The 15,030-nt window shown below is 36.7% G+C and overlaps 1 protein-coding gene across 4 annotated transcripts in view; it reads right to left on the bottom strand.

Moving 5' to 3' along the window:
* CHD2 (chromodomain helicase DNA binding protein 2) overlaps nucleotides 1-15,030 on the bottom strand; it is a 186,769-nt gene that overhangs the window by 58,740 nt on the left and 112,999 nt on the right. For all 4 annotated transcript variants that reach the window (XM_045561456.1, XM_045561454.1, XM_045561457.1 and 1 more), the window contains 4 exons: nucleotides 14,635-14,759; nucleotides 10,090-10,306; nucleotides 8,150-8,239; nucleotides 7,090-7,280 (listed from right to left, as the gene is read on the bottom strand). In XM_045561456.1, the coding sequence (XP_045417412.1) occupies nucleotides 7,090-7,280; nucleotides 8,150-8,239; nucleotides 10,090-10,306; nucleotides 14,635-14,759 (623 nt within the window). The remainder of the gene's footprint in view (nucleotides 1-7,089; nucleotides 7,281-8,149; nucleotides 8,240-10,089; nucleotides 10,307-14,634; nucleotides 14,760-15,030) is intronic.

Genomic DNA, 15,030 nt, shown 5'->3' with positions numbered 1-15,030 from the left:
TCTTCAGCGGATCATTTCCTCAAAAGCTCTGTAGAGTCATAAGGTACCTCAGGAACTTCTGCTAAGGATAGGGCAAAATACTGAAGAAGACTGTACTTATCCACACAGCAAGCTCAGACAGAAATAAAGGTAAATCTCAACTCCTTAATAGCTTTCTCTTTTTATATACATCTTTGTGAAAAACAATGTTTATAAAAATTTTTTGAAAATGACAATGTTTTATTTATTTTTAAATTTTATTTGCTTTTTTTTTTTTAAAGACGGGGTCTCACTATGTTACCTAGGCTGGTCTCAAACTCCTGGCCTCAACCAATCGTCCCACCTCGGCTTCCCAAAGTGCTGGGATTATGGGAGTGAGCCACCAAGTCCAGCTGAAAATGACAGTTTTAAAAACAAAGTTTTCAAAAAGAAAAGATCTCTTCCACAGAAAAACAACTTGCATCTCGACTCCAACCCATAATTTCATAAGTGATTCAAACTGGCCATAAGGTAAACTCTGGAAGACATTACCTAAATGATAAAGTAATTCAAAGTTTCTCTCTTCAATTATGAAAGCAGGATATATAACTTTTTCCTGAAACATGCTGGATGGAATGCCACAGTTGCTCAACAGCAGAAAAAATCTAATTATGACCACTTAGGAGCCCAAATCCCTACCATCAGCTTCAGCAGTTGGGTACACAAAAGCAAATCCAAGCTAGGTATTCACCAGTGGAAACTACACAGCACATTCCTTTCTTTAACACAGGCATGGATGTTCCCCACTGTGTCTCATGACCCCTACCATGAAGGGTGCCTTTAACTCTTCTCAATGGTTTTATGAAGGATGTACTTTTTCTCTTAGAATTTGAACTTCAAAGGACACTGACCTTGGTCATAAAAGACCTGAAGCTGATCTCAATGAATTAAAGTTACATTTAATTTTTTAGACTAGTATAGTTTTATTTACTTATTAACTATGTGATGTTGGACACATTTTCATCATCCAATAAAAGCATATTCTTGTTTGCAATACGGGGGCTAAATACTTCCAATGTATTAAAAAGATAAAGTACGGGAAAACAACATGAAAACTATACCAACAGTCACCAGGGACTGCTTTTGCGGAAGACAGTTTTTCCATTGTGGGGGCAGGGGGTATTCACCACCTCAGCTCCACCTCAGATGATCAGGTGTTGGATTCTCACGGGTAGCATGCAACCTGGATCCCTCGCATGTGCAATTTGCAGTGGGATTTGCATTCCTACAAGGGTCTGATGCCGCAGCTGATGTGACCGGAGAAGGTGCTCAGGCAGTGATGTGAGAGATGGGGAGCGGCTATGGGTGCAGGTGGGGCCTCCCTCACTCCCCGTCTACGGGGGGGGGGGGGGGGGGGGGGGGCAGGGACCACAGCTATTAAAAAATGGCTAATCTACATAAAAATTCCCTTACCCATTTCAGAAAACAAGGATAACCAATAACTGATAATCTCTATTTCTAAACTTTTATACATTATGTTTTATAGCACCGGTATCTTTGAAAAGCAAACTATAAAAACACTGGCTTATGCTAATACGTGATGAAATCTAACCCACCACAGAAAGTACAGCAGAATGTTTATTCTTACAGATGACTAGATAGATAAAAGAATGTTTAAAAATAGAAAACGGGCAACCGGCTCCATGCTCAAGAGAGTAACCAGTACTTAGTCACAGAGCACTATGGAAGGAAAGAAACACCCAGGTATGCAGCACAAGGGAAGGCAATAGAGCAGCAGTAAGATGGGGTCAGCAGGGCAGAGCACGACAGGAGAGTGTGGGAAGACATCAGGAACTCAACACAGTGATTCTCAACTTGAGGCAACTACTCCCACCCCCACCCCAGCGGAACATTTGGCACTATCTGAAGACATTTTTGGTTGTCACAACAGAACACGGGGTTCTACTGGCATGCATTGATTAGAGGACAAGTTGCTGCTAAACATCCTACAATGCAAAGGACAACTCCCCACAAAAAAGAATTATCCAGCCCAAAATGTTAACAGTGCCAAGCCTGAGAAACCCTGCTCTAAAAGAAGGCAGAGGAAGGAGGAGGGCAAAAGGGGCTCTTTTGCACAAGTACACTGTAGTGAAGACACCTGTAACAAAAAGAGAACCTGTTTAAGCCTGTTCCAGTAACACCTGTAGTGAGGGCAGCACAGACAGGGTGGTCAAGTTTCTCTACCCATCTTCTAAAGAGTCTTAAATTGTCCTTCACAAATAAAGGTCAAAATAGGACAGCCAGAGACAAATAAGACAGAATTTCCTGGTAACAGCCTTGCCTTACAAGAAATACTAAGGGAAGCCCTTCAGACTAAAAGAAAGTGATACCCAATGGTGACTTGAACCCATTGAAAGAAATGAAGATCACTAGAAATGATCAAATTATGGGTAAATATTAAAAAAAAGAATGAATATGCTTCTCTCTTTTCTGAATTTCCTTAAAAGACAAACCTATGTAAAGCAATAATATCAGTGTATTCTTCAGTTTATAACATAACAAGAGAGGTAACAATGGAACTGATAGAATTATGGTGGAGCAAAGTTGCTACATTTTACCAGAATTGAGTCAGTATTAAGCTGAAGACGACTGTGGTAAATTAAGATGTATACAATAATCCTACAGCAACCAATTAAAAAAAAATCTAAAGTAGCAAAAAATTAACAGAAGAATTAAAATGGCACACTGAAAAAATATTTGCTGAAACAAAAGAAAACATTAAAGAAGCAATAGAAAAAAAGATATAAGATACGAGAAATAAATAGCAAAATGGCAGAAATAAATCCAACCATATTATTATTTTTATTTTTTTAAGGATAGTCAAGTGAAGCAGTGGGAGTGGAGAAAGAACAAAGGAATCTGTAACCAGTTATGATCAATTAGTCGTAAATACCACTGCACTGGAACCAGCCTCATTAATTACATTAAATGTGAATGGACTAAAATATTCCAATCCAAAAACAAAGATTGTTGGCTATAATCCCAGCACTTTGGGAGGCCAAGGCAGGAGGATCGCTTGCTTGATGCCAGGAATTCGAGACCAGCCTAGCCAACAGAGACCCTGTCTCCACAAAAAATAAAAATCAGCCGGGTGTGGCAGCACACACCTGCAGTCCTAGCTACTTGGGAGGCTGAGGTAGGAGGATCACTTGAGCCGAGGAGCGAACTATGATTGCACCACTGCACTCCAGCCTGGGTGACAGAGCGAGACCCTGTCTCTAAAAAAAAAAAAAAAAAAGAAAGACAAAGATTGGTCTGGATGAAAAAGTTAAAAAAAAAAAAAAGGCAGATCCAACTACGTATTATCCATAAGAGACATATTTTAGAGACTCCTCAAAGAAAAAAATAGGTTGAAAGTAAAATGATAAAAAATGACATACCACACAAACAATAATTAGCTCAAATGATAGGAAAGGGTAAACAATGCAAACAGTAACCAGAAGACAGATGAGGAGCTATAATAAAATCACACAACATAGACTTAAAACACAGTATTACTAGAGGCCAAGTGGGACATTTCATAATGATAAAAAAAAGAGGAGCATGTAAACAGTTACAGAATCCCAAATTATATGAAAGGAAAATGACAACTAAAAGAAGTTGAACGTTCAACTACTACAGTTAAAAATTAAAATATTTCATTCTCAATAATTGCTAGTATGACTAGACAGGCAGCCAGCAAAGATATAGAAGACTTGAACAACACTATTAACCAAGTTGACTTAACGGACATTTACAAAACACTCTACCCAACTAAGGCAGTACAGACAGTATTCTTTGCAAGCACACATGGAACATTCTCCAGGATAAAAAGCATACTAGACCATATAACAAGTTACAATTCAAAGCATGTACAAAATTGAATTACAAACCATTTGGAAAATCCCTAAATATTTGTAAGTTAAACAACATATTTCTAAAAAACCCATGCTTCAAAGGAAAAATCAGAAAATAGATAAAACTGAATGAAAACTAAATAAAACACAAGATTATCAACATTTATGGGATGCAGCTAAAGCAGCACATAGACATTTAAACTCCTAGATTAGGAAAAGGGGAAAAGGGCCTTAAATCAGTAATCTAAACCATACCTTCAGAGGAAAAGAAAAAATTAAATGAAAAGCAAAGGAAAGGAAAAATAAAAATGAGAGTAGAAATAAATGAAATAGAAAACAAAATAGAAGAAAATGCCAATGAAGTCAAAATTGAGTTCTCTGAAAACATTAACTAAACTCTTAAACCCTTAACTAGACCAAGAAAAAGAGATAAGGCACAAATTACGAAAATCAAAAACTTATTGTGACCACTATTGATTCTTCAAAACTTAAAAAGCATTATGAGGGACTACTATAACTTTATGTCAACAAATTAAACAAGTTACATGAAATGGATAAACTCCTAGTTAGATACCAATTAAGAAAACTGAGTTAAGATGAAATAGAAAACTTAAATAGTCCTATAACTAGAAATTAGTCATTAAAAATTTTCACACAAAGAAAAATGAAGGCCCACAAGCCATGTAGCCACACTAGTAAATTCTGTCAAATACTTAAAGTAACTCCAAACTTATTAATGCATAAACTCTTTCAGAAAACAGAGGAGGAACACTCTCCAATTCATTCTATCATCCCAATACCAAAGCCAGGCACATACCACAAAAAAATTTTTAAAATATAAAAATAACTAGAGACTGAAATCCCTAAAAAACATATATGCAAAAATCTTTAATAAAATATTAGCAAACTGAATCCAGTAACACATAAAAAGGATTAAACATTATGAACAAGTCAGATTTATGCTAGGAATGAAGGGCGACCTAATGTCTAAAGAGCAACTAATGTAATACACCATATTGGTAGAATAAAGGACAAAACCACATGGTCATCTTAAGAGACACAGTAAAAATAGCATCTCACAAAACCCAAGACCCATTCATTATAAAAACTCTCAAAAAGTAGGAACAGAAGAAAAAACTTCCTCAACATGAAAAGGATATCTACAAAAACATCTATAACTAACATCCTGCTCCCACCAATTCTATTCAACATGGAGGTTCTTGCCAGTACAATAAGGCAAGAAGAAATAAAAAGCATTCACATTGGAAAACAAACTTTTACATGTAGAAGACATGATTCCGTATGTAGAAAATATTAAGAAATAGGCCGGGTGTGGTGGCTCACGCCTGTAATCCTAGCACTCTGGGAGGCCGAGGAGGGTGGATCGCTCGAGGTCAGGAGTTCGAGACCAGCCTCAGCAAGAGCGAGACCCCATCTCTTCTAAAAATAGAAAGAAATTTCTGGCCAGCTAAAAATATATATAGAAAAAATTAGCCGGGCATGGTGGCGCATGCCTGTAGTCCCAGCTACTGGGGAGGCTGAGGCAGTAGGATCGCTTAAGCCCAGGAGTTTGAGGTTGCTGTGAGCTAGGCTGACGCCACGGCACTCACTCTAGCCCGGGCAACAAAGCGAGACTCTGTCTCAAAAAAAAAAAAAAGAAAGAAAGAAAGAAAATATTAAGAAATACAAAGAACAACCAAAAACCAATGGAAGTAATAAGTGCATCAAGTTTGCAGGTTACAAGAACAATATACAAAACCAAATTGTAGAGTTCTATACTATAGTACAATGTGAAAATTAGATTTATAAAATTCCACTCAAAATATAAATTTTTTAAAAGAAGTATAAGATTTGTACACTGAAAACTACTAAACTCTGGGAAAAATTATAGAAGATCTAAATAAATGGAGAAAACATTCCATAACCACAGATTAGAAGGCTCAATATTAAGTGTGGTATTGTCATGAGGAGAGAAATATATACTAATAAAACAGAACTGACAGTCCAGAAATATCTCAATTAAACTATTTAAAAAAATATTAATGATACATAGTGCAAGAGACCATAACTACGTCGTTCATCAGGCTGTCCAAAATGCCTGGCTCAGTGCATGGCACACAGTAGATACTCAAATCTTTTCTGAATTAAAAAAAAAAATAAAAAAAGATAATGGAGCATCTACCTGTCAATTGGACAACAACAACTATCGACTGAATTGCTGCTTTTGATTATTAATTGAACACGCAAGCCAGGAGCTATTCTAGGCAATGTGAGCCAGTGATGAATCAAGCAAAGATCCCTGGTATTTTCACACGCATAATATAAGGACATGAAACAAATGAGAAAATAAATGAAAAAAGGAAGTGTTATATTAAATTAAAAAAAACCAGAGCAGGAATGATAATAAAAAGCACAGTCTAATAGGCTACTTTAGGTTAGGCATTCTAAGAAGACCTCTGAAAGGAGGTGGTCACACAGGCAGGGGCAGAAATATTAAAGTGGGTAGCCATGTGCAGATAAAGAGAAACATCCCAGACAGGAAAGCACAGTCATGGCTTGGCATGTTTAAGGGACAGAAAGATGACCAGAATAGCAAACGCATCATGAATGATAGAGAAAATGGTATGAGATAGATCAGAGTATTGTCAAGGGGCCACACTGAGTATGGTCTTTCAAATTAATGAATTTAGATTGCATTCTAAGTATCACTGAACACCATCAGATAATTTTAACTTTTATGAAATGTGTATATTATCTCTCCCATAAAAATCTTCTCAATGAAGACATTTCACAGTTCTTTAATAAGTTAAGATTTGAGTAAGACCTAAGGATGATGTGCCTGTTATCAAAGATTTGGATTTAAGATGTTTTTTAATGCCTGTTAGATTGTATACCTTGTATACTTCATTTCAATTATATACATTGCCTTGTAACAACAGTGAGAAGGTCTGATGCGTCCTATTTAACACTTAACTAATTGCATTAGTGATTGAATTAGCATTAACTAATTCAAACTTTTGACAGACAATACACTTTCCTCCTTAACACGCTAATTTTTCTGCCTTCTATCATTTATAGTGAAACATTTTACTACTGTTGTCCCTGCCTGCTTAATGATTTGCTTTCCCCAAACCAGGCCATCTGTTTGTTCTCCCTAAGGTCTATTAAGAAAGTTAAAAAGCATTGGCATTTCAGACATTCTAGCATCTTTTGAAATACACAGGAAGGAGCTTACTTCTCCGGCATAATAAAGTGCAGCAAAGACCAGAGCTCTTTGAGGGAATTCTGAAGAGGGGTCCCCGTAATCAGGAGCCTATGGTTGGACTTGAAATCAATCAGAGTTTTATACAACAAAGAGTCATCATTCTTCAACCGATGGGCTTCATCCACTCCCAGAAAGGCCCAGTTAATACTGCCCAGCACAGTCTAAAGTAAAAACAAAACAGAACGAGCCACCAGGTCAGAAGGGATCCCAAAAGTGCTTTCAAGTGTTAATTATCTGTTACAAATACCATCATAAAGGTATACATAGACACATTTATTCTTCACTGACTTAATATATATTAGGACTCTTCTGTTTATTCTGCTAGTTGCCAAATTAGTGTCTATTTAAAAGACTACATCATCTAAAAGTATACCCAGGCCTCTCATACCAGGTATTACTGCATGCCCCAGAGCAAGAACACAAAAATTGGTACGCCGGGCAGAAACAAAACAAAACCAAAAACCACATGATGTGTTTTCTCCCCTTCATTAAGATCCTGCTCTTGCCTATTCTCCACCCCAGCCCTGAAGCACAGAAACATCAAGAGACATCAAATTGAACTTGTGTGCACTTATTACCAATGGGACCTACCTACCTATATTTCTTAGTAATGGAAGAAAGGAGATATTTTTAAAGAGCTTCATTTTCTGTCCTCCTCACAGAGACCATTCACATCATCTGTTCTGGAGAAACACCTTAACAATGATATGATGGGAAATACCTGAGATGGCATTCAAGCCCAGTTTCCAATAACTGACTATAATCTCAGGTAAGTTACTGGCCTCGATACCCTTCCATTCATTCTGTTTAATTCAACTGGACTACTAGGTGACCTAAGGTCCCCTTCAACTCTAAGGTTCTGTTTTCTATTTATAACCTTAATATTCTTTGAGGAATTTTTTGGTTGTTCATTTGCTTGCTTTTTTTAAATAAAGAAAGAAAAATAACATGGCAGGTGTGAGGTATAGACTCTACCACTTGCACAAGTCACACTGGACAAGATTTAGCCTTTTAGCTACCAATTACATACCTTATCTTTTAAGAGGATCTCATATGTTGTTATAAGTGCATTAAACTTCAGCCTTTTGGTTTGAGAATGAATCCATTCATACTCCCGTATCTATAAGAGAAAATGGTAATTAAGACACAATTTCTACTTCTACCTTTCTATGTAAGTCTTGTAATAGATAGATGCAATAGAAACATGCCAAATAAAAAAATAAATCTCATTAGAATTTAATGAATACCTCATATATTCTATTAAATAAATTGACCTAAGCAATCAAAGTATGTGTAAGAGTTAGAATTAAAACACAGACCACTGAGCAGCAAAATCTTTATTGCCAGAATTCAAAGAAACTGGCTCCCAGAGACACATGTGACCAAGAAAATGAGTTTTGTCAGCAATAAGGTCATTTCACCACTCTGCTGACCTGAACTAAACTAGAGATCTCCCAGATCCCTAGAAATTTCTTAAGAACATGTAATTTGTTTACCTGTTGAAGAGAAAAATTCATTTATTAACAAGTAAAACAAATTCCAACCTCTAGCTCAGTAACAAAATTAATTAATCACAGACAAGAAAAATGTGTCCAAGAAAAAGGAAAGGGAGGCTTACAGGATGAAAATATAATTCAATAGTATCAGTGTAAAGGAACACAAAAACTAACACATTCATACTGAAGTACAACCGGACACTCAGCAAGCACAAAGGCTCATGACAAAGCTCTTGCAGTTTGGTTGTCAAGTTAGGTACTGGAGAACAGGACACTGAGTGCTTGCAGGTGATCGCCACCAAGTGGGGAAAAAAGAACAAAGAAAAGGAGTGTTGGAGACTACAATGAAAATTTCCGTGACTCCACAATTTTTCTGAGTTCACTTACTTTATTTGCCTTCACTTTTGGAAGCTTATTTTTTTAAACTCTTTTTTTATTTTCCTCTAATGGTTAACAAGTGAATCAACAAGGCTAAGAACTATTACACACTTAGAAACTCAAAATGAGAGCAATGAAATCTGCCAGGGTTTCAGATAGCCAATTTTAATGGCAGTATTTAATAAAAATAAATTTGAATTAGCATGAAAATATGCTTACAACATATATCTAATATTTGAAGATTCCTGATGGTTTGCTCTTATTAAGAGCAATTTCTCAGAAACAGTTCACATACAGCGGTGAGAGAACAAAGCTACAGACCAGATACACCAGTGTCCCAAACCCAGCTCTGAAACATTCTAGCTGACCCAGGGACAGGTGTTAGACTCCCTGGGACAATTTCTTCATCAGTCAGTTGGCAAGAATACCATCAACTTTGAAGCCTACCATAAGTATAACAGGTAATACACATAAACATCCACACAATGTCTAGCATATAGTAGGTGCTTTATAGAAAAGTTAGTCTGTAACAAGAAAAGATTTGCTAAACAAAGATAAACCTAAGTCACTGTGTTCTAAATTCATGATGCCCAAATGAAGTTTGGTAACATGCAAATAATTTTCATTTCCGCAGCCCTAAAATGGCTTGTTTTCCTTTACTTTGAATTCCTTTCTTAAAAAGTTATGTAACCTGCTTTAAGAGATTGGGAAGTAAATTCTAAGGATTTGATTATTTTCAGTAATATCTCTCTGCTCAAGTAGCAAAAATAATATTAGTGTTACACAAAGTATTAACTCTATCATCTAATAGTCTCAGAAGTATGAAGGACAGAGAGAAGAAAAAATACTGCAATCCACCTAAGAGAGATTCCCATTCATACACTACTGTTGCTTTTCTTTAAATAGTAAATATATATTTGTTAAAAAATACCTGAGTTGCATTTTTGTAACACATAAATCTAATATTGGAGATATGGCACAGTGTCAGAATAGTAATTTTACTAAAGACTTTACTAATAATTCAACTAAAGGCTTTAAGTCAATTTCCAAATTACATTTATAACACAGATTCTAACCCAACTCATTGTTTACACACCGTATTTCTGCTCATCAGGTCACCTATGTAAACCACTACGTTAATCTCTGGTGCCCAGATTTCAAACTCCCTCTGCCATGAGGTGAGGGTGGATAAAGGGACGACTATAAGAAAGGGGCCATACAGCTGGTGTTGGTGGAACAGGTAGGAGAGGAATGATATGGTCTGGATGGTCTTTCCAAGGCCCATTTCATCAGCAAGGATTACACTGTTACTTCTGCAGAAAGAACGAAGAAAAAAAAAAAAAAATCATTAGTTCATCAAAAACCAGTCTGTGCACAAATAGCAATGACACCAGTGCTTCATGGCAACAGCCAAGCAAGGCATCATTCACGAGCCTCAAAGGTATTTCCTCTCATCTGAAATTACTTAAGCCTCCTACATCAGAAAGAAAGTAAAAGCCATAAATAGCAGAACAAGTAATCAAGGCTTGGATTACTGTGACAGCCTACTAACAACATGTTCTTTACCTTGATGTGGGCGTTTTACATTATCTTCCATAGGCTACTCCTTATAATTAGGGAAGGGAGGTTTTGTTAAAAGTGTAGACAAGCACATAACCTTGAGATCAATCAAGAGAGAAAGCACAGCAAACTGACCATATCCACCGCTAGTAAGCCCTATAGCCTGCCCAATCACATACCTTTGCTCAAATTACCCTCCCCATCCTACTGCATACCACTACATTGTTTAATTCTATATACACTATTCCCTAGACCTACATGCATAGGTGCATAGGGATTGTTTTAAATACATTACAACCCAAAGCAGGGAGAGGCTATACAGATCAGATTTGTGGACCCCACCCTAGAACTACTTGAATGAGAGTATGTGGGAAGAGGCTCAGGATTCTGTATTTTCAACAAGTACCTTTGGAGATTCTGATGCAAGTGTTCCTTGGACCACAGTTTGAGAAACAATACTCTAGGAAATGGGCTAGATTTTGACAGGATATTAATAGGAGAGGACTGGCCGGGCACGGTGGCTCACACCTGTAATCCTAGCACTCTGGGAGGCCGAGGCGGGTGGATCGCTCGAGGTCAGGAGTTCGAGACCAGCCTCAGCAAGAGTGAGACCCCCGTCTCTACCAAAAGTAGAAAGAAATGATTTCGACAGCTAAAAATCTATATAGAAAAAATTAGCTGGGCATGGTGGCGCATGCCTGTAGTCCCAGCTACTCAGGAGGCTGAGGCAGTAGGATCGCTTGAGCCCAGGAGTTTGAGGTTGCTGTGAGCTAGGCTGATGCCCCAGCACTCACTCTAGCCCGGGCGACAAAGCAAGACTCTGTCTCAAAAAAAAAAAATAGGAGAGGACTGTCCAGATGTAAGAAAAAAATTGAAGAAATGACCAGAGTTAGGAAAATATATTTGGGAAATAGAAAACAGCCAATTTTATGGCTGAGAATCTTACTGTCTCATCTGATATCTTGTTTAGATTTCAAGATAGTTGTAGCTTTATCCTGGTTTTACAGATATAAAACTTTCAAGAGATTTACCAACTTTCCTAGAATAGTTTCTCTACTGGAAATTTCATGCTTTTACAACTCATTATGATTAAGATGACTGATACAGGCTTAGCTTTGTGTGAAAACCTAGGTAATGAGTAGTGCTGTTCATATTACTTTAGTTCGATGGTATATTTGCATTTAGAATATTAGTTCTGTGTGTGTGTGTGTGTGTGTGTGTGTGTGTGTAAAACACCAATTAAGAACACTAGTTTCATTCTGCATAAGCATTATACAGCGTATATATAGTAGTTTGCAAGAGATTGTGACGATTATTATTAAACTTTAACTACATTCACCTAATATTCTTGAACTGTCACCTTAACAATATTAAGCATCTAGACTAAAAGCCAAAATATAATTATTGCTGCCTTTCTAAAACCCAAAATGTAGTTCCGTATTAAACCGAAATGTATACTAGCCCAGTTAATGGTACTTACTGAGGTATAGCATAGCTGCTTAGCTGTATTTGAGATTTTCTAGTCAATGCTTAATGGAAACTTCTTTCTTATAAAGATGCCACTATCACTTTCTGAGAAATGAACTGCTATATGTTTAATGTAAAAATTCTTATACTAAACAGGATAAACTTTTGACTCCTTTTTCTCATTTGTACATTAAGTGGGATAATACCTAATTTGGCAGTTGAATTTTAACATTATGTAACCTAGCTACTTTGGGATGGTCTTAACATGTTTTCCTAGTAATTTGCTCCATTTCCGCATCCCTCCCTGCAAAGAAAATGACAGTGACACTTTATCCTTATTTTTTTCTTCTTTTTGGTTTATGTCTAGTCTATTTTAATTAAATATGTATAAGTTAAGAAAATAAAATAGCCCATTTGGCAGGAAATTAGAAACACATGTATGACATAAGGTTGCAAACATTATTAAAAGATTTATTATTAGGCCGGACGCAGAGGCTCACGCCTGTAATCCTAGCATTCTGGGAGGCCGAGGCAGGAAGATCGCTTGAGTGCAGGAGTTCGAGACCAGCCTCAGCAAGAGTGAGACCCCGTCTCTACTGAAAAATAGAAAGAAATCAACCGGACAACTAAAAATATATAGAAAAAATTAGCCAGGCATGGTGGCGCATGCCTGTAGTCCCAGCTACTCGGGAGGCTGAGGCAGTAGGATTGCTTGAGCCCAGGAGTTTGAGGTTGCTGTGAGCTAGGCTGACGCCACAGCACTCACTCTAGCCCGGGCAACACAGCGAGACTCTGTCTCCAAAAAAAAAAAAAAAAAAAAAATTCATTATTAAAATCCACTGAAGGTTTGCACATATATAAATACATGCTCAGTGAGCCAGAGAAAACTAAAAGTAATATATAAGGTAAAGGCAACCTGAGTGATTAGAAAAACAGAACATTTAATTCACCAAAACGAGAGAAAAAATTTTAAAAATACATTCTGTGTTCCACAGTGGCTACTTTGAGGGGAAAAGTACAGCAAAGAACAAAGCAGACCACTTTAGGGGAAGGGAGAATGAAAAGTCATACCTCTATAAATCTCAGGTACACCTAATTTTCTGTACAGTTTAGACACAGTAATTTCCTTCTCATTTCTCTCACCTTTCACACTATTGAGGAGGAAGCAGAGTTTGTTTTCTACATGATTTCCTCTCGCTAGCAAACTGCCACTATCTACATATAAAGACTAAAGTAGATTTGAATTGATTCACCTGTTTTTCTGAAACCAGATCAAAACAGCACATTACTTAATGTAACATGTCTGTGACCAGGGCATAACAACTTGTGCTTGGGCTCTTCTAAGTTAACTTTTATTTCTTCACTTTAAAGTAAAAAAAAAAAAAAAAAAAATGCCAGCCAAGGACAGTACAAGGAAACTGTGTGACTTCAGACAAGGTACAAGGTACATGGCACCTTTGCTCCTAAGAGCTCTCAACTATAAAATGACAGGGTTAAATTATACAATTTCTTAAATTTCATCTAAGCTTTTTAACTTACTTTTAGGAAGTTAAGGTCCCAATATTCTCTGAAAGGAAAATCATTTTCAACCAATTTAGAATACTTGTATCAGGCCTATGTTCTCAGTCATACAAAATGAAGTTTCTCAAGATATTTAACTTTCATAATTGAATACTAAATATTGTATTAGATTTTACAGCACAAAGAGTAGTAGATGGTTCACTTGGGAAAGAGTCATTCTAAATGTACCTCTACAGCTAGAAACTGTCTTTTTGGCATTGAAAAAAAAATCTGTGTTTTTATTTTTAGACGATACTTTAATTCTGAAATGAAGATTTTTGCTTTACTATAAAACACTGAAGAAATTAAGAGTTTGCACGTAGGGAAAGGAATTTGTAGGTGGGAATTAAAGGTACTTTTCACACTGTATGTTCAGTGAGGACAGTGAAATCATGTCTGTCTGGGTTCATCGTTAAATTCTCAAGGCCTAGATGGGTCCCTGGCATTTAGCAATTATGAACTGCTGGAATCTGTGACTGAATTTGGAAAATGAAGTGTGTAAGTACTGCCCAAAAGTACCTTTACACCTCAAGAGCCATCATTGTCTCATTTCTCTCTCTCTCTTTTTATTTCCCCAAATTAAGGAGTAAGGATACTTTCACAGGTTCAACCATCAGAGACCTTCCACTACCCAGGACAGCCTACACAGGTGGGGAAATCACACACTCTACAGCAATACCATTGCAAGTTAAGCTAAAGGTTTCCCTGGCCTAGAAAGAAAGGACATGCAAAAAAGATATTTTCTTCTAAGAACAAGTAACTCCTTCCACATTAAAGATTTGGGCAAAGTAACTTGCTATTTACCTTCATGAGTAACATATTATGATACAGATTTCTGGCTATGACAAATTATCCCCAAAATATTGAAATATCAAAGTACTCTTTAATTCAGAATAAAATGGTACTACACATACGTAAAAACTCCCAAGAGGGGCTTCTCTCAATCACATAATTTTATATCTGTAATATAAAGTATGAAGAAGTAATTCTTTGCATCTAACAATAAAGAAGCCAAAAACAGTAAAGAAAATTTCAAACATATTTTTCTACCTACTTGCACCAGGAATGAGCAAGCCAGTTGAGCCCTTCTAGCTGATAATCTCGGAGCTCCAGATTCTCCCCTCCTAAATATGCTGGCTGTTTCTTTAAAGCTACAAATCGTGGTCTCTGTTTCAGGGCCTGATAAACAAAAATTGACAAAGCCAAGGTCTGAGAAAATTTTTTTCCTGCTCCTATGTTAAAATGCTAGCCACAATTTACATACCCTGCACCAAAATATAAAAATTTAAATTGCACATATAAACCACCACCTCCATGCACCACTTTCTTCATGGTTTATATTCCTAAAGCTAGAGTTCATCCTAAAATAAAATACTTTTTAGTTAACTTCCTCCTTTCCTGAAATAAGTTTGTGAACATCATTAAGGAGCACTTTATTTTCGTATCTTCT

The sequence above is a fragment of the Lemur catta genome, chromosome 9 (genome assembly GCF_020740605.2).
Source record: "Lemur catta isolate mLemCat1 chromosome 9, mLemCat1.pri, whole genome shotgun sequence".
Classification (NCBI taxonomy): domain Eukaryota; kingdom Metazoa; phylum Chordata; class Mammalia; order Primates; family Lemuridae; genus Lemur; species Lemur catta.
Note: the sequence above shows the minus strand (reverse complement) of the source record. Positions and strands in the feature narration are given on the sequence as shown.